A 19,289-nucleotide genomic window follows, 5' to 3' on the forward strand; every position below is an offset into this window, starting at 1 on the left:
CCCAATCCCCCAGACTGGTGCTTTAAAGACAATTCTATATTCACAATTTAAGGGAATGCTGTGATTTCACCAAAGCACACATAATGAATGAAGTGATGTCAAAGCTGTGGGGATTAGAAGGAGTATTACGAACAGAAACGTGTTGAACACACTATCGATCCCCGAATTTACCTAGCGTGAAAACTGAAGGCTACAAAGAGACTCACTATAGAGATAATGTATGATCTGTTTACACACTGAATCACTGAAACCCCTCTGGCAATGCAAGTGGAAACAAGCTGGAAAATGTATGAATCAACAGCACCCTCTGCTGTGTGACACATAGAACAACATAAACACTTCTCCTGTTAACCCCTTCCTGGGATTAGACTGATCAGTACTTAATCAGAAACTGTATTAGACTCAGGGTATCTGCTAGAACTGAGAAATTAAAGATAGACTAGGGTTAGTAAAATTAAATAGACTTTTTAACATTAGTTAGAAGCTAAATTAAGAACACTTTAACAATAACAAAACATAAAAAGCACAAAACCAATGTTACATCCACATATTTTACAATACAGTTGCAAGAAAAAGTATGTGAACCCTTTGGGATTACTTGGATTTCTGCATAAATTGGTCATTAAATGTGTTCTGATCTTCATCTAAGTCACACCAAAACACAGTCTGATTAAACTAATACCAAAAAAAAGTATATATATATATATGTTTGCATGGTTTTATTGAATACAACATGTTAACATTCACAGGGTCCAAAATTCCTCCTGACTGTTGTTCAAGTCTGATCTGCAACTACAGGAAACGTTTGGTTGAGGTTTTTTGCTGCAAAGGAGGGTCAATTAGTTATTAAATCCAAAGGTTCACATACTTTTCACCCCTCACTGTGAATGTTAACATGTTGTGTTCAATAAAACCATGCAAACATATTTTTGTGTGGTATTAATTTAAGCAGACTGTGTTTGTCTATTGTTGTGACTTGGATGAAGATCAGAACACATTTACTGACCAATTTATGCAGAAATCCAAGTAATCCCAAAGGGTTCAATACTTTTAATAAATGTAAATGAACAATTTTGCCTAAACAATAGATGAAATGTTTTTAATCTCAAAACAGGTTCCAGTGGGATAATGCAATTCCTCACACCTTCAGTACAGTTTAAAAGCAATTGCAAAATTAACCTGTACAATACAAAAAACATTCCTGCACTTTGTTGGATTTTTAAGATTGTAGGAAGATGAATTTAAGATATTCTAAAACAAATTAGGGCATTTATTTTTTTAATTTTAAGGCTTTTTAGGGTCTGCAGACTCTCTGCACTACATTTGACTACTATTGGAAGTGTGTTAATAAATCACATAGTGTGTTACTATGCACTGTGTGTTGTAAATACAAGCCTGTGTGTTTGTGTGTGTGTGTGTTTGTTTGTGTGCTGTTGGTAACACAGTGTTGAATACCTCCACAAACACTGAATACATTCATTCATTCATTCATTCATTCATTTTCTCTGCTTCTGCCAGGTCAGGATCACAGTGACACCAAACACAATGAGATTAAAAATAGGCCTTTATTGGAAAAGCCCATCATTATCAACCACACAGCAGATGCATACCAACAAAAACAGGTCTATACAGGCGTAGTTTAAATATATAACCCTTTATTATTGGACGACAGACTGATCATTATAATACGAATTGACTGGCACTTTTAAGATTATGCTGCCAGGCCAAAAAAAAGCCTTCACCTGGATTTCAGTAAGTAAATGATGTGGGGTTGGTTGATGCTGCAGTTGGTCTGCAGGTTTAGGTTCAGCAACAGTATGTGCTGAAAGAATGAGGTCAGCTGACTCTACCTGAATATACTGAATATAGACCAGGTTATTCCATCAATAGATTTTTTCTTCCCTGATGAACACGGCCATATTCCAAGATGACAATGTCAGGATTCATGGTGCTGGAATTGTGAAAGAGTTCAGGGTTCAGGGAGCATGAGATTATCATTTTCACACATGGATTGAGAGAGTTCACCACAGAGTCCAGATCTTAACCTCATTGAGAATCTTTGGGATGTGCTGGATGGAGAAGACTCTACCATCATGCATGCAGCAAGATCTTGGTGAAAAATTAATGCAACACTGGATTGATTTTTTTTTTGGCCAGGCAGTGTATAATATACATTTCGGCTTTTCAAGCAAGGCTGTGTGTTATCCCTTTTTATAATGTATAAAATATCTACTTCTGGTGTGTAGCACATGTATCAAATTTGTACTTACAAAGTGTGGAATCTCTTGTACTAAAATCAACTCCAGCTGTTCTTTTGTGCAAAATGGGCTAAATCTGTGTTTAGGCTAAATCTGATTTTTTTAAGGCCTATCCTAATTGGATCCAGATTTATTTTTATAACAAAATATATATTTGGCACACTTAGATTTAATCCAGACTGTTTTTGAAAAAACATTGGTATGATTTGTGAAACACGACTAAAATTTAATTTGTACAGATGTGTTACAAACTGGATGCTCTGGCTCTTAAATCAGATCAACCAATGCAGATACACCTATGACACCCAATTTTAATCTGATCAATTGCAAATAGCAGTGTAAACAGTGTCATCTCAACAGATCAGACTTGAGAAACAAATCTGATTAGCCTGCAGTGACTAGCAATGGTGGTTAAATCAGGTATCAACCCATATTACCATTTTTAGGATACAGATTTTTCCACATTATTTGCGTAAGTGCTCTTTACACAACCATGCCATCTATAATTAATGAACTAATATAACAGTTCTGCATTAAATAAAAATCTCTTTAGATTAACATGCAAAGCTACCATTTTGAAGATGTATGTTCACCCCCCCCCCAAAAAAAATAAAATAAAATAAAAGATTTGCAGTGCTTATTGGCATATTGGCAAAACCTAGGGCCCTACAAAATCTGTATCTTTTTTATATGGTTATTATATAGGTCATGTTTTTTTTTATATATATATATATATAAAAATCTGTTGTAAGCAACAGTTCTGTGATTCAGTCCGTGTTTTCTGAATCTCCTAAACACCGTACAAGCTAGCAACATTATAGCAGATCTGCATATTATCTCAGTCATGCAAAAACCTTGTAAAAACCTTCTTAGCTTTGAAGCATTTTGAAGCATTTCTATTGGTCCATTCACGACCATGTAAAGAATTTTTACAAGTTTCACAAGGTTTTTGAGTGCTAATGATAATGTATGTTTTAAAAAAGGTTTAAAAAATAAATGATTTAAACAGTGCTTTTGTGCTGAATTATGGTAAGACTCTCGAGTGCCTGTGCTTCTCAGAAATGTTTTCTATGTTTAAGCTGCGTTTCAGTCTCTTCTCGATAAGGAGATAGCAGGAAGCTCTTATCCTTGGCTTGTCTCTCTACAGGATTAAGAGAACATTTCTTTAATCAAAGAGGAATATGAGATAAGGAGCAGAGGCTTGTCTCTGGGTGTCACTATTTGTGATGTAACCGGCTGATTATCTACTCTTTCTTCGCACGAGCAGAATGCCCATTAGCACGGGCAGCCGTGCCACCTGAGCCGAGCTTGCCCTCCGCCCGCAGCTTCCTGATGCAGTCGTGCGGCCCGTTCCCCATCAGAGCCGAGGGGTGTCTGTAGGAGCGTCCGATTCGGTCCCACAGGGTGAAGTACTGTCCGTAGTTGTAGTCGAAGAAGAGATGGTGGTCGGTGTGGTGCGCCGCGCCGTTAATGATCTTCTCCAGCAGGCCGGGGACCCGGTAGTCTCCGTCGTGAATGGAGATGGTCCATATGTTCACAAACACATACAGGGCCAGGTAGAGCACCTTGTGCAGGGGGAAGAGGAAGGGGTAGATGTGGTAGGGAAGCCCCTGAAGGAAGCCGTCTACAGGGTGGAAAGCGTGGCTGGCAAAGGGAGTCGGGATCTTCCAAACATGGTGCGGTTTGTGGAAATTCTGCACAAATACATGAACATGTTTGTGAGTTTATTAGTTAGGTAATTGTAATACGTATACAATTATATAGCGTTGCTTTCTAATAAAAACAAATATCACCAATTTTCACTCATTTTACACTACAAAAAAAATATTTTTAAATTGTGAAAAGTGAAATTATCTCATTTTAAGGCAATAAATCTTTTTTTTCTGTGATATATTTTTTGTTTTATTAAGCACTGTGTACACGTAAGATTGTTTTACTTATTTTAGGAATAATGATCTTATTCAGCCATACCTAGAATTTTCACCTTATTTTAAATAATTTGATCTTAAAATAAGCACAAAAATTCACCAGTCAAGTTATACTGATTCTTGTGTACAAATTTAAAAAACCCAAACTAAGGTATTATAAGGTTTTGCTTGATTTAAGTACTGCTTCACTCATTTTGGGACTTTGTGATTATAGCTTATTTTAAGAATTTTTTGCTTAATTTAAGCATATACGTATCCTACATAAACTGTCCCTTACACTGTGTCACAATTTCATGATGAATGGATCTATAGAAATTAACCAACATGACCTGAAATAAACTCTTTTTTTTTACACTGACTGCCATTGAAGGTCAAGAAGGTTTTATCTCTCCAGTAAAGTTGTAGTTTTGGAGATACAGGTCTTTTTCCCTGGAAAGTGACAATATGCTCTATATCAAATAAAGGTCAGGTTACTATACCAAAGTAGGTTTAAAAAATAGGCCAAAACAAGAAAACCCTAGGATACAACCCCTGAATTGTACATAGAATTTTCTGATTATTACAGTAAAATTATTCAAAACTATTTAGCAATAAGTTTTGACGAGTTCAGAAATCAATATTTGGTGGAATAATCACAGTTTTCATGCATCTTGGCATGTTCTCTTCCACCAGTCTTACACACTGCTTTTGGATAAATATGCCACTCCTGGTGCACTGCAGGTCCAAATGTCTAATAATTGCATTCAGCCACTTTATGTTGCACCCATTGCTGACACAAATGTGAAAATGCACATGCAGTTTCTCCAGTCCCTGTATTTGAGAATATATGCCAATAGAATAGGACTCTCTGGAGCAGAAGAACATGAACCCTTTGACACTATGCCTAGTGCCAGGCATAAGCTATAAGGGTATTATCTGCCCTGCTTTTGTTGGAGTAACTGTCCCTACTGTACAGGGAAGGTGCTTTTCTATGGTTTTAAGCATTGCTTTAAGGATTTAATTGCATTTAGCAACAAAAGTGTTAATGTGTCAGGGTGGATAACCACAACTCAATGCTGGTGGGCTTTATACCCCTTTATCCCGCACCTGGCATTAGGGCACGGTGCCAATAGGTTCATGTTTATCTGCAGCAGACAGACCTATTCTATTGGCAATACCTCTTCAAAACTGACTAGATAATCTGTGTGTGTGTTTTAGAATAGTGTAAACGTGGCAGGTACCTTGTAGATGAGTTTGTGATGAAGGAACCTGTGAATCCAGTAGATGCACATATCAGTAAAAAAGAGAAATGAGAACATGCTGAAAATCAGCCCTGGCCAACCTGAAAACGATAAAAAAGAGAAAGAAGAAAAGCTCAGAATTAGATTAACTAAACTGAAAAAGAGTAAATAAACAGAGAAAACACATAAAAATACTAATCTTTTTTATGTGGCAATAAATGTGAAAGCTAAAGCAAGTATGACAGACTAAAGTACATAAGTAAAAAAAAAAAATATTGCTTAAATATTTATTATTATAATATAGACATACAGCTCTGGACAAAAAAAAGAGACCATTTAAAAACAATACATTTTTTTGATTTTACCAAAGTGTTGAACTTGTTTTCTTTTTGGCATTATTTGAGGTCTGAAAACTCTGCATCTTACATATTTTTTGTTATTTCAGCCATTTCTCATTTTCTGCAAATAAATGCTCTAAAGGACTATATTTTGATTTGAAATTTGGGAGAAATGTTGTCCATAGTTTATAGAATAAAAGAATAATGTTCATTTTATTCAAACATATATCTATAAATAGCAAAATCAGAGAAACTGATTCAGAAACTGAAGTGTTCTCTTATTTTTTTCCAAAACTGTAACTGTGGAACAGAACTATATGAATAATACCTCATACTGTATGCTGAGTCACTTACCTAATGGAGAGTCACTGACGTTGTCGTAGAGCTTGCTGTAGCCTCGAACTTCAGCGAAGAACAGTGCGACGGTGGGAATGCTGATCACCGGCAAAGAAGTCATAGCGTATTTTATTTCACGCCTCACCTGGTTCTGTGGAGTAAGAAGCAAATGATGACATTCTAACCTGGGTGTGGAAATGTGTGCAGATATTGAGCCTCGACTGAACAGAAATGGGAATGTAAAATCAAAAGTGCAACTTGGGAAATTTGCTCTGTCTATGTTTTGTTCTATGTTAAGATATTGAGGAAGTACTAAATATTTGAAAAACAAGATTATTCAGCTGAAAAAAAGCCTATAAATATAATTTGTACATGAAAAATATATATATATATATATATTTTTTATCAAGTCAAAATGCATTAAGCTATTTAATTTAGGAAATATGTGGGTGAAAATGTGATTTAATCAATGAAAACATGCAATAGAGCATGTTAAAAATTCAGTATTTGGCCTCCAGACAAATAGGGCTGCCAGTATTAATGAACATAATCAACTATTGAAATTTAATTATCAACTAATTGTTAATTTGTTTTGAAGAAAGCCATAGCCAGTAGAGTAAAATTAACATTGTTGTTTTATTCTATAAAGTACAAACAACATTTCTCCCAAATTTCAAAAAAATATAGTCATTAAGAGCATTTATTTGCTGAAAATGAGAAATGATTGAAATAACAAAAAGATACAGAGCTTTCAGACCTCAAATAATGCAAAAAAGGGTTCATATTCATAATAAAGTTTTAAGAGTTCAGAAATCAATATTTGGTGGAATATCCCTGTTTTTAAATCACAGTTTTCATGCATCTTGGCATCATGTTCTCCTCCACCAGTCTTACACACTGCTTTTGGATAACTTTATGCCTTTACTCCTGGTGCAAAAATTCAAGCAGTTCAGCTTGTTTGGTCATCCATCTTCCTCCTCGATTATATTCCAAAGGTTTTTCAATTTGGTCAAATCAAAGAAAGCTGTATATATATATATATAATTAAATACTATAATTTAAGTATTAGGTAAGTCAGGTAGGTTTGTAAAAAGAGTATTGAATCATATATTCCTCTCATATTAATAATACACAGTCCATATTTATTTGAAAGCTATTTTCATATGTAAAGGGAAGGAGTTACAGTACTGACCTCCAGAAACTGAGGGTGCTTCATTAAACTGTGGTCAAATATGAAAAAGTAGCTTAAAGCTCCCAGGCCGAGGTATAAAATCGCAGCACCCAGGTTGGTGACCACCAGCAGTCCAATGATCTGCCGCAGAGCCTCATCTTCAGGCCAGGAGGAGGGATAGACATAGGGAGTAAAGAAGTAATAGTCTGCAAAGTTCAGTACAAGGTCCATGGTTGGCACTGTGGGGTGAGAAAGAGGTTTATTTAAACAAAAAGCATCACAATTCAGTGATATTGACCTATAAATACATAAATATCTGTGGATTCAATCTTAAAATGTTATTAATATATAACTATTCGAATTTAATTTAGAAGTTTGTATATCCTCTTATCTCTGTATAGACAAAACAAAGGTTATAAACAGCTGAGAAACACATTATAAACACAGTTTATAAGCACAGTAAGAAACACAGTATATATAATAATGTCCATAATGCACCGTGTGTTTGTAAAAGCTGTAAACACGCTGTTTTTAACTGTACAGAAGAGACTTTACCTCCGTGTCTTACCTGGGGAGGTGCTGCAGTACTCCAGCTCCTGCACGCCCGCTTCTGCTTCCAGCACACAAACCAGCACAACACCCCCCACCTGACGCACTCACACAACCCTGCTGCGACCAATAGGAGGCCGTTTCGTCATCACGCAAGCAGGAATCCTCGAATTTGATTGGCCAAAAGCGCGATCTGCTCATGGGGTTATAGATTCAGGAGCAATGTTTAAAGGAGCAGAGTTTGCGTAGGTGCTACCTGCTTAAAGCTATTTTAATATATTTTTTTATATAATTGATGCTTAAAGAGACTTAAAGAGAAGGTTAGGAAAGGAAATTCCAATATACAGCTCTGGAAAATATTAATAGAGCACTTCAGTTTCTGAAACAGTTTCTCTGATTTTGTTATTTATGGGTTTATGTTTGAGTAAAATGAACATTGTTGTTTTATTCTATAAACTACAGACAATATTTGTCCTAAATTCCAAATATTGTTATATAGAGCATTTATTTGCAGAAAATGAGAAATGGCTGAAATAACAAAAAAGATGCAGAGCTTTCAGACCTCAAATAATGCAAAGAAAACAAGTTCATATTCATAAAGTTTTAAGAGTTCAGAAATCAATATTTCGTGGAATAACCCTGGTTTTTAATCACAGTTTTCATGCAGCGTGGCATGTTCTCCTCCACCAGTCTTACACACTGCTTTTGGATAACTTTATGCCTTTACTCCTGGTGCAAAAATCCAAGCAGTTCAGCTTGGTTTGATGGCCATCCATCTTTCAGAGAGATAAACCAACAAACTGACCTGCAATTATTTTGACTATTTTCACCACTTCTGTGCATTTTACATTGTGTGACTTTTATAGTTTAGTTTTTTAGTTTTCAGTTTATTTATCTATATGTTGTAATATGGTCATTTTTTTTAATCTGCTTATATTCTTGTTTTTTATACATTTTGCATTTAAAAATGTGTGTTTTTATTTTTTAATATATACGCTACTTTTGTTTTATAAGCAACCAGCTATTTAGACAAATAGAAATATTTATATTTACCAATTGTAATCAGTGAATGTGAGTATAATAGGCAGAAAGGGAGACAGATCGCCCTCTGCTGTTTGCATTACACTGGTACGATTCACGTGTAGTTTAATAGTTGAGAGTGTATTTATTAGTCATAATTACATTTACAATATATAAACACTTAATTTAATGTTTAATATCTTGCCCATATTTCAGATTATTTTCTAACTGCCTGTAAGAAGCAGAAATACCTTTTTTAAGGAGCGTTCCTCTAAAAGGACTACAGAATCTGTCGCTCTGAAGACGTCACCACCGCACAACTGCATTAGTGGCGCCAGCAGGTGGTCATGGGAATTGTAGTTTATTTTCATTTGAATATATATATTATACGCTTATAGTGCTTATGCTATAATTCTATGAAATCTATGAGGACACTGAGATTAAAATACCAAGAGTGTGCAGATCTGTCCTCAAAGCAAAATGTACTGCTTGGAAGAATCTAAGATATAAAACATATTCTAGATTGTTTAACATTTTATGTTTACAGAATAATTATGCATGTGGTCCTGTACAGTTTAAATATATTCTTTAATATTAAATTTACAATATAAAAATCATAAAAAGAAACAAATTATCTTCATCTGCTGGTGTTGATCCACTGTGTTGTATCAAGTTCAAAGTCAGTGCAGTGTTTTCCCGAAAAATCTTACAGCACGGATTTCATTTTCCAGCAGGACTTGGCACACTGCCCACACTGCAGCCAAAAATACCAGTTGCAGTTCTTTGGCTGTAAGTCATAATCATCAACAATAAAATAAATAAATGCCTCAAATAGATCACTCTGTGTGTAATACATCTATATAATATATGAGTTTCACATTTGGAACTGAATTACTGAAATAAGGTAACTTTTCAATGATATTCTATTTTATTTTTTGAGATGCAATAGACACTAGTATATATAATGGAAGTGATGTAAGAGTAGAGCCAGCAGGTGGAGCAGGTCTGCACTTTTTTCGCATATGTTTTTTCGCTCTCTGTCGTCATCAGTAAGGGACAGTAGAGGGACTGAGCGCAGTGGTGAGTAAAGCTGGTGTGTATCAGTTATTATTGATATGTATTTAGTATCTATAGATCAGGGCTGTGTGTGCGCAGGGTCTGGAGATGGACAGTGAGGTACAGAGGGACGGCAGGGTGCTGGATCTGACCGATGATGCCTGGAGAGAAGACCGGCTGCCCTACGAGGACGTGACCATCCCTCTGGTACCCCTATATAATAATCCATAATAAACACACACACGAGGCTGCTGTACTGAGTGCAGAACTGATTAGAGGACTTAAGTGTTGTATTTTACTGTAATATTAGCTTAGTTACCCCCCCTGATAGCAGAGAACATTACATACATGTATTTTTTGGTTCTTTTACATTTTTTATGCTCATGATGGGAAAACAAGCTTTAAATTATCTTTAAAAAAATAAAATTGTGCACAAAATATCTATTATAATTAGTGCTGCGCACTATGACCAAAAATGTATATCACAGTAATTTTATTTTATAATTTTTAATAACACCATTGCTGTTCCTGACAAATAAACATAACAGTTAATATAAGTTTGGATTGTACTGTTAGGAGTATAGCAATAAAATACAAAACATTAAGGCTTTGATTACTATTGAGTTTACTCTGTACCAAAACATTACACAATATATAAAAAATTCAGACTTCATTAGCAAAAAAACAGCTGAAGAAAGTAAACAATAGACCATAAAAATATATATGCCAACAACTTTAACCCTGCTCCCATTAAAAAACTAAATATTTTAAATAGTTCCATAGACACTATAAATAGACCTAAAATACTCAAAATGTAAGTATTCGTAGAGATATTTCTCAAATGTTCTTGTGCACAAGTTAGACACAAGTTTAATATATTTAAAAGGTCTATAGTTACTGATCTTTAAGAGTTTTGCACCAGTATTTAAGGAAGTTATCACTTGTGCTGAATGAATGATTGATTCTTTACCCCAGGACTGATTCTAGGCTCGTCTGAGCTGGGAATCGATTGCAAAATTAAATTCCTCTATTTTTCTGAGTAAATAATTGCTAACCGTTTTTCTATATTACTTGGATAAAAACACTCATACAGTGAGGAACAGCAGCAGGAGCTCCTTAGATAAAGTGCTGTTCCTATTTCTCTCCAGACAGGACAGAGCGAGACGAGCATTTGACTCCCCTCACTCCTGTGTTTTAGTTTGTTATGCTAACTGGCTTGCAGTATTTAGCGAGCTGTACCAGTATACTTTTTTCGGTTGTGCTGTTTTACGCAGCGCTCCGTTGAACCTCTAGCGACATACCAGAAGAGGAATTAAAACGAATCCGCTAATCCGGATGAACCATTATACAGTCCAGCACAATTTCAGATGGCAGTATATCCTTTTTTTTTGTTTAAATATATTAAGATCATGAGTGTACATGTCTCTGTACATTTCATTACAGAATGTCACAAATCCTGTTAAATTGAATAATATGCAGTAAAATTTACATAAGAAAGAGCATTTGAATAGCAGATTCATTAATGCTAATGAATTATCTCTGCTTGTCAAAATATGGTAAATACTGTGTTGTAAAAAATTCTTTAAATATTGTAATATAACATTTAACATATTACCCAGCTCTATCAGCACATGATTATGTACAGCAAGGGTGCTGGCTATACTGTGTGTATGTGTATGTGTATGTGTATATATATATATATAAACCAGCCATAGTTGGAAGTATTTTCTGACTAGATTGTACAAATTACAGAATATTTTCAAAGAAAACAACAAAGCACTTTTGTAAGTCACTCTGGATAAGGGTGTCTGCTAAATGCCTGAAATGTAAATGTAATCTCTGTGTGTGAAACTGACCTAAAAAGGCTCATAGGCTGTGATATTAATGTTTTGTTTTCTTTCTCTTTTAGAGTGAACTTCCAGAAGCAGAGCAGGATAACGGTGGATCAACAGAGTCAGTTAAAGAGCAAGAAATGAAGTGGTCTGATCTGGCTCTTCAAAGTTTACATGAAAATACTCCAAATACAGGAACATAGCGTAATCGTAATGATGATGATGATGATGATGATGGTGGTGGTGAAAAATATGCATGCAAGTTATTGTGTGTATGGTCACTGCCTCTATGTTAGGTCTTTGGAGTAAATGACCTGTTTCACTCATGGGTGAAGGACTTTACTCACAGATCTGGAGACTACACTTGTTAAATAATGCCTGGTGGCTTAAATAGCCCAGAATCAAAGAAGTGCTTTAACGTTCAATTATATTTTGTGATATGTGAATGAAGAGTAAATGTTTTGTATCTAAAAACCATGTAAAGCTTCTTTCTGGAGCCTCTTCATTGTGTTTCTGTCGGACACACCTGTGGAGATGTGAGAAATTGTTAGAAGAAAATAAACTTAAATAAAATTATGAAATAAGTGTGAAGTTGATGCAATTAGAAATAAAAAAAAATCTAAAAATGGGTGTACATCTCTTTAGAACAAGTTATGAAGAAGATATACTGTACTTCTGTAGTTGATTTTATCAGAACAAAATAATTTACACAAAAACTGCTAAAAAACCTCTAGCTGCTTCCTCTAGAATTTAGTTTATCATTGTCAATATAATTGGTATTTTTGAATTTACAAATGTTAATGTAATGTAAAATTGATTAAAAGTGATTCCATAAATATGTACCTACTTTATGGTGCTGCATATGTAAGCAGTCACTTATTCAACATTATGTTTTATTTAATTGACATTGCCTTGTAAAACTTTTTTACAGACTTTCTAAAATAGCCTAATTATATTGACCCAAAAATTCAATTTATAAATAACAATAAATCTGGAGATTAATATATTTTTTTAAGGTATCGTACACTCCGTAAGCCTGTGCAAAGTTTTCTGCAAAAAACAGTCCTTGGCCTGTATACAAACTACAAGTGTAGATGATAAAAACTCTTTCTCTGCAGTAAAATACGTTATTTGCATTCTGAAAATTTTGAGGGCCCTGGAGGTTCCAACAGGATACTATGTGAAACTGCCGTTTCTCTACTGCACTTAATATTTCTTAATAATTATTAAAAACTAGACAATTATAAAAAAATAAAGGTTTGGAGGACATTAACTGTTTAATTTGTTTTCAGGAATTTTAATTTTATTAATTTTATAGTGTTAAGGAAAGCACTAATTTTATGATTTTTGTTAATTATACCATAGTTATTTCTGACCCTGCAATGTGATTGGCTGAGAGGTGCTCTATGAGTGCCATTATCAGCCGGTAATGCACTGTAAACGTAACTCTCAATGTATTACTCCGCCACGTGCAGGTAACCTAGCAACGATGCAGTGCTTACAAGCCAAACAGCGCAGCTACAAACAGAGCAGCAATGAAACTATTTTAATTTGCGGAGTGTTTATAACCAAACAGATCGTATTTTCTCATCCTCTTTAACTCAAAATCTTTTAGTAAACAGCGATAATTTAACTGGTATAATTGCAATAATACACTCGAGGTTTGTGCTATAACGTGTAATATTGGCACTGCTGTGCTGCGGTGGTAGATCAGCACAGCAGTGCCAATATTACACATTGAGTGTACTATTGATTAACTATACTTGGTGTAAATTTACTTCAATATTCTATTTTTTTTTATTACAAACATAAAACCTTTATATGTAATGCTTAAATAGAAACCCTCAAGATTTAGGCATATAATCTGTAATTAGGCAGAAATCTGTAAGAAAAAAAATGCTGGCCTGTTAATTTTACTGGTTAGGGGATGAAACACTGACACTTAGAGAACATGACTCTGGCTAGACTGAGGTTTATTTGTGTTTGTAAAGGTAACATTGAAATGCTCCAAAAAACACAAATCGCATAAATATATATATTTAACCAGTGGATACTTTTTATCATATTATTCATCAATAGGACTCAACATGGTTAATATTTGATCCTACAAAAAGATGTTTGTTTTCACATTTGGCACACAACTAGGTGGTTCCACAGGCCGAACATTAGTAAAGATTGGGGGATTATTTTAATTTGTGACAAAAACTTAGTCTATAACACTGTAATGGTCTGCCTTCCACAACAACCAAGGGCCGAATTCAATCAAAATGTAATCAACACAGATTAATAAACACTGAAGGATTAGATATATGTGGATATGCGTGTATGAATGCTTTATACTCTTATTAAACTGTTTTGTGCAGTGAACTGCTGAACCCCACTCTGGTTATCACTTACCAGTGGGCAGGTACAACAGACAGATGAACAGTGGGACAGATTCGCAGACAGGGATTAAGCGTAGTCTTGGACTCCACAGCATTTTGAATGGAGATTTTTTTTAATGGAAAGGAACACATATAGTCTATGACTAGGCTTAATCTAGGCTCCACATCTAGGAAACTGACCCATATAGAGATTTATTGACTGAATAAGGCCCTTGTGTTTCACAGTTTCCTCCAGGGGACAGGATCTAGTAGAAATCATCGATGTAAGACGCCAAACAAACAAACACATAACATAAATCAGATAGGATTTCAGATTGGTCCCATAAAAAAGCTATACAGATGCTTTTATTTAGCTTTTTTGTGTTTTCATCAAACTAGACCACCATCTTTTTCACAGTCTTAGAAAATCCCCCCAAAAAACAAACAAGGCATGTTAATGTCAATCACAGAAGTGTCCATAAAAATAAGAACGAGAACTATTCAATAAGAATATTGGCAAGACATAAGGGGCAGGGAAATACCACTTATATAACTCTAACATGTAATGGGCCATTTTTACCATAGTTTTACCAAATTTACCAATTGTTCTTACCCTACTTCAGTGAATTACACAGTTAAACAGAGCACTGTTATGCAGAATGCACATTCACTTATACAACAACAGAACAAAACAGAATCATGCATCTGATGTGGCAAACAACATAAAACCGGGCCCCCCTATTTATGAACCATTTATATGATTAGCAGTCTTTGGGAAATGTGCCAATGTGTTTCCACTCCTTATGAAGGTCATTTGCTATGAAAATGCATAAAGGACAACTGTGTCCATATTTCACAAACTCCTCAGAGTAAGATTGCTGGTCTTGGATCATCTTGTGCATTTTATACAGGGATATTAGAATATTTTGACCACCTCCTTCTGCATTCTTTATTCACTGTCCATCTTATCAGCTCCACTGATCAGTTAGGGGCACTTTATAGCTTTATAATTACAGACTGAAGTCCTGTATCTGGTGTTGTGTGAGGTGTTAGTGTATGTTGTGCTGGTACAAATAGATCAGACAAAGCAGTGCTGCTGGAGTTTTTAAACATCTCCGTTTCACTGCTGGGCTGAGAATAGTCCACAAACTAGAAATATCCAGCCAACTGCCTCCTGTGACCACTGATAAAACACTAGAGGATCTGTACATCTACAAGGTGGAGCAGCTGTAGGTAGGAGTGTCTAATAGAATGGTGGACTTGGTGTTTAAAAACTCCAGCAGCACTGCTGTGTCTGATCCACCACATGCATTTTACTAAAGAAAGATCTAAAAGAAAGAAAGAAAAAGCTTCAACAAAATAATAGCTGATCTTTCCTGTGGGGTCCTGACCACTGAAGAACAGGGTAAAGGAAGGATAATAAACTATGCAAAGAAACTACAAATGAACGTATCTGTAATTGTAGAACTACAAAGTGCTCCTATATAAACAGTAGAGCTGATAAAATGGAAAGAGATTGTCCATTGACAATATTCTGAACAATAAACAGTGTTACTTAGATTGAAGAAGCCTAATCTTAGATCAATGCTCTTACTCTGAGACGCTTGATGAATATACATATATATATATATATATATATATATATATATATATATATATATACATACAGTCCCAAAACAAGAGGCAGGCAGTCTGTTCATGTAAGCGGTTCATTATAGAAAAGAACAAAATAATAAGAACCCCAATTTTTGCTGTAAAACGTGTCTATATGAAATGTATTCAACTCCAGAAATATCTTTAAATAGAATTATTTATCATTAAGGTGCTGGTTTAAAAGTTGTCAGACTAAAGCGTTATAACACAGTTATCAACTGTTAAACTCTATCACTAGTTCTCAGTCAGTATCAGCTTTCCCTTACCATGTTTTTAAAAGGGGGGAAAGACAAGACTCAACAGTTCTCTCTGCTGATTCATGCTGGCACTCGGAAGCTCAGTCATTAACCAACACAGCTGCAGGAATGCTTCCTCCGTTCCAAGTCTCGCTCAATATTTGGTCCTTCTGACAAGCCAAACACAGTTCGTTAAAATCTAGTAAGCTGATTTCCATTGATAGCAAAAATACACTGTATAATAGTAATGGCACAGTTGGAGAACAGAAGATGAAATTGCACGTTTTGGGCCCCCCAACCCAAAGGCAGAGAAGTACAGGTTAACGTACCACCTAGTTGTGTACACAGAAAGTAGTGAGGAGATAATGATGTTAACACAGATGTTCTCCCCCACTGTAACTGTTACTGTAACATTCAAAAGTACACAATGGATATCAAGGTACACAGAACTGTTCTGTAAGAGATAGATTACATGCATTTCTAAAATGCAAACCTTTATCCCCCCCCCCCAAAGTATGCCCAACCCCAAGCAATTCTAATATAACAAAAAAACAGAACATAAAAAAATCCCTTTATAACCAGTAGTTTTTTTTTGTCAGATATACATTACTTTTCTGGTTCAGGTGCATGTACCATTTGTCGATCACATACATACAGTATCTACAGTCTGTGACTGCCACTTTTAATATCACAACGTGGCGGTTTTGTACACTACTGAATCGTGGTACATTCAATTCCATAAAAAGTCCTTTACATATTGTTACATAACACAATAGAAAAAAGAATTGTACTGAAATTAACTGGATACAGTCAGAAGACAGTCCACTGTCCTGCAGAGGCTGCTGAACTTTTTCTAATTCGTTATAACGAAACTCTTCATGTTATCAACCCAAGTCCCAAGTCCGTAAATCCGTCAGTTTGTTAACCATCTGCTGCTCACTCTGCGTTAATCTCTGCTTCGGGCCTCTGCATGGCAAGCTCAGCTTGGATGAAAGCACCCTGTCCCAAGGCAGTGGAGTACGCACGGTTACTGTGGGAGGCTGAATACCCAGTAGGAGTGTGGTAGGAGCTTGATGACCCACGGTTGACTACCATGGAGGTCTGTGAATGAGGGCCTGGATGGTAATCATCCAGATTATCGTAGTGAGACTGCAGAGTTTGTCTTTGTCCATGTGGCTGGTGAGTGTAAGATCCAGCATGCTGGTCTCGGTCCAAGCAATCCTGTACATGAGATGGAGGGTGAGATGGAGGGTTAGACTGGCTGTAATGTGTTTGTCGTTCTCTAACACTATGGGATCTCTCTGGCTTTGGAGGAGGGATGGGTTTCACAGAGGCCGTCTGCTGCTGCTGCTTGTCATCTTCACTGTTGCCAGTAGTGGTTTTGACCCTGCCTATGTGCCGATCTGGATCCGGGCGATCGTATCGAGGCTGGAAACTTCTGCTCTCTGGATGTTCCTGCCAGTGTTTACTGCTCAACTGTTTATCCCCTGCATCAAACATGGACTCGTGATGAACACCTTCTGACAGGTGTTGTGTGCTCCGTGGCGGAGGTTGTGAATGATGTGAATGGCTAGATGGATAGGTTCTAGAGCTGCTTTGCTTTGGTGCACCAACTTTGTCTCCCATACCGTTTCCCTGGCAGTGTTTCTCCGTTTCCATGTACATCAGAACATCTGGGTCTGACATCAGGTGTCTGGAGACATGTTGCAACCCAGGAGTTACACTGTACCTCCCATCCTTTCCTTCAGCAGCCATCAACACAGCTTTACCGGGATCTGATTTACTGCGCAAGTGAAGCACTTCTATTCCCGCAATGTCTCCCGGCATGTAGGGACTCACGTTGTCATACTGAGACATGACGGGCCCTTTCACCTTTTGCCTGGCTCGACTTTCTCTGCGAATAGAATGCATGCGAAACCTCTCTGCATCCTCTGGGTCCCAAGCTAAGTAGACCGCTCCCTTTGAGCCGTGGTAAGCAGGCAAGTCTCTACTAACAAAGCCGTGGTCCTTTACAGGAATGACGTGTCGTGATAGGTACTGATAGCCTCCTGACTTGCCTCCGGACCTGCTGAGATGCATGGCAGCGTCACGACTGCTGAAAGAATGGACGTGCCGTAAGCGGATGGTACCGTACGGATCAACATCATAATAGGGAGCATCAAGAGTATGCGAGCCAGAATAGGGGCTGTACCTGTATTGGACTCTTCCGTTCTCAAAGTAAGGCTGCAGCTGAGTGACGTGATATTCAGCTTGCGATTGCGGCTGTTGGTAAGACTTGCAGTGGTAGATCGGGCGCTGATAGTAGTAGAGCTCATCTTCCGGTGGAACCTCTGTTCTATTCAATGGCACTGTGCGGATAGTGGTGGGGGGTACGTGTAGAGAGTGTACTCTACGGATAGTCGGGTACATAGCAGGTCCATCCGCAGAGCTATAGCCATGGCGGTGGGCTGATCCTGGTGAAATATATTCTCCCCTCATTGGTCCACGGGATTTAAAGGAGTGATGGAAGGACCTTGGTCCGATTGTATTGTAGCGGCCATCACCGTGGGATCTGTATGGAATCTGGGGCTCTGATTTAGATACGTAAGAGATATGGGGAGGCACGCTCTCAGGCCGGTAATGGCACCCCATGGAGGCTGGTCCAGGTGTTGTGGCTCTCTGATGATAGTAGGCCTCCCCTATAGGTTCTGGTAAGGATGTCTCACCTTTAGAGTGGTAAACATAAGCTGACTGATGTACGGAAGACTTGCGCTGTGCTGGATGAGGCTGTGGCAGGGTGTCGTCCAACGGTACAGGCAGAGAGGCCTCTGCCAATATAGAGTGATAAGAGCCTGTACTGGCAGCCTCTGTTTTACAAAGGGCAGCAGTTGCCAGTTTGCTCTCGATTGAGCGAACAGGGGGGATCGGTGGCAAGACCCCATGGGTGTGGTGATGTGGTACAGCTTCTACTTGAGGATTCACAGGCTTTATCGCCTCCCAAGGCCTTTCTCCACGCTGCTCCTGGGGTGCTGCTGGGGTAGGAGCAATCCGTGCATTGGGCTGGGACCTGCACTGGGTTTGAGGCTGACACTGAGACACCGGGTGAGGCTGTGGCTGGGGTTGAGTTTGAGGTTGCGGTTGCGCTTGGGACTGAAGCGGCATCTGTGGTTGACTCTGAAGTGGCATTTGACGATGTGGCTGGAGAATGGCTACTGGCTGATCAGGAGATTTTGTGGTTGAGGGTGGTAGGACACTTTCAGTGGTATGAACCTGAAAGAAAAAAGAAAACAGGAGAGAAAATTATTTATTAATTATCTGCACTAATCATCTCCAGCTCTGGAAAAAAGAGA

General features: G+C 37.2%; 3 protein-coding genes across 8 annotated transcripts in view; 1 reads left to right on the top strand and 2 right to left on the bottom strand.

Moving 5' to 3' along the window:
• Positions 1 to 1,546: 1,546 nt before the first annotated feature.
• On the bottom strand, positions 1,547 to 7,897 carry sc5d (sterol-C5-desaturase). Of its 2 annotated transcripts, none has more exons than XM_007235639.4 (5): positions 7,820 to 7,897; positions 7,273 to 7,490; positions 6,099 to 6,231; positions 5,407 to 5,507; positions 1,547 to 3,952 (listed from the first exon to the last, which is right to left on the bottom strand). In XM_007235639.4, exons 2-5 carry the CDS (start codon positions 7,480 to 7,482, stop codon positions 3,503 to 3,505), a joined length of 894 nt encoding a protein of 297 aa, XP_007235701.3. In that variant the 5' UTR covers positions 7,483 to 7,490; positions 7,820 to 7,897; the 3' UTR covers positions 1,547 to 3,502. The 2 variants fall into 2 exon arrangements, with proteins under 2 accessions (XP_007235701.3, XP_007235702.3); XM_007235640.4 differs by having other exon boundaries at positions 7,807 to 7,849.
• Positions 7,898 to 9,801: 1,904 nt separating this feature from the next.
• Positions 9,802 to 12,293, top strand: anapc13 (anaphase promoting complex subunit 13). The gene is made up of 3 exons (XM_015602006.3): positions 9,802 to 9,900; positions 9,976 to 10,083; positions 11,786 to 12,293. The coding sequence occupies exons 2-3, from the start codon at positions 9,985 to 9,987 to the stop codon at positions 11,909 to 11,911; spliced, it is 225 nt and encodes a 74-aa protein (XP_015457492.1). The 5' UTR covers positions 9,802 to 9,900; positions 9,976 to 9,984; the 3' UTR covers positions 11,912 to 12,293.
• Positions 12,294 to 14,410: 2,117 nt separating this feature from the next.
• Positions 14,411 to 19,289, bottom strand: part of arhgap32b (Rho GTPase activating protein 32b) — a 116,565-nt gene continuing 111,686 nt past the window's right edge. For all 5 annotated transcript variants that reach the window (XM_022676037.2, XM_022676036.2, XM_022676035.2 and 2 more), the window contains one exon: positions 14,411 to 19,209. In XM_022676037.2, coding sequence (XP_022531758.2) covers positions 16,897 to 19,209 — 2,313 coding nt within the window. In that variant the 3' untranslated portion in view covers positions 14,411 to 16,896. The remainder of the gene's footprint in view (positions 19,210 to 19,289) is intronic.

The sequence above is a fragment of the Astyanax mexicanus genome, chromosome 17 (assembly GCF_023375975.1).
Source record: "Astyanax mexicanus isolate ESR-SI-001 chromosome 17, AstMex3_surface, whole genome shotgun sequence".
Taxonomy (NCBI): Eukaryota; Metazoa; Chordata; class Actinopteri; order Characiformes; family Acestrorhamphidae; genus Astyanax; species Astyanax mexicanus.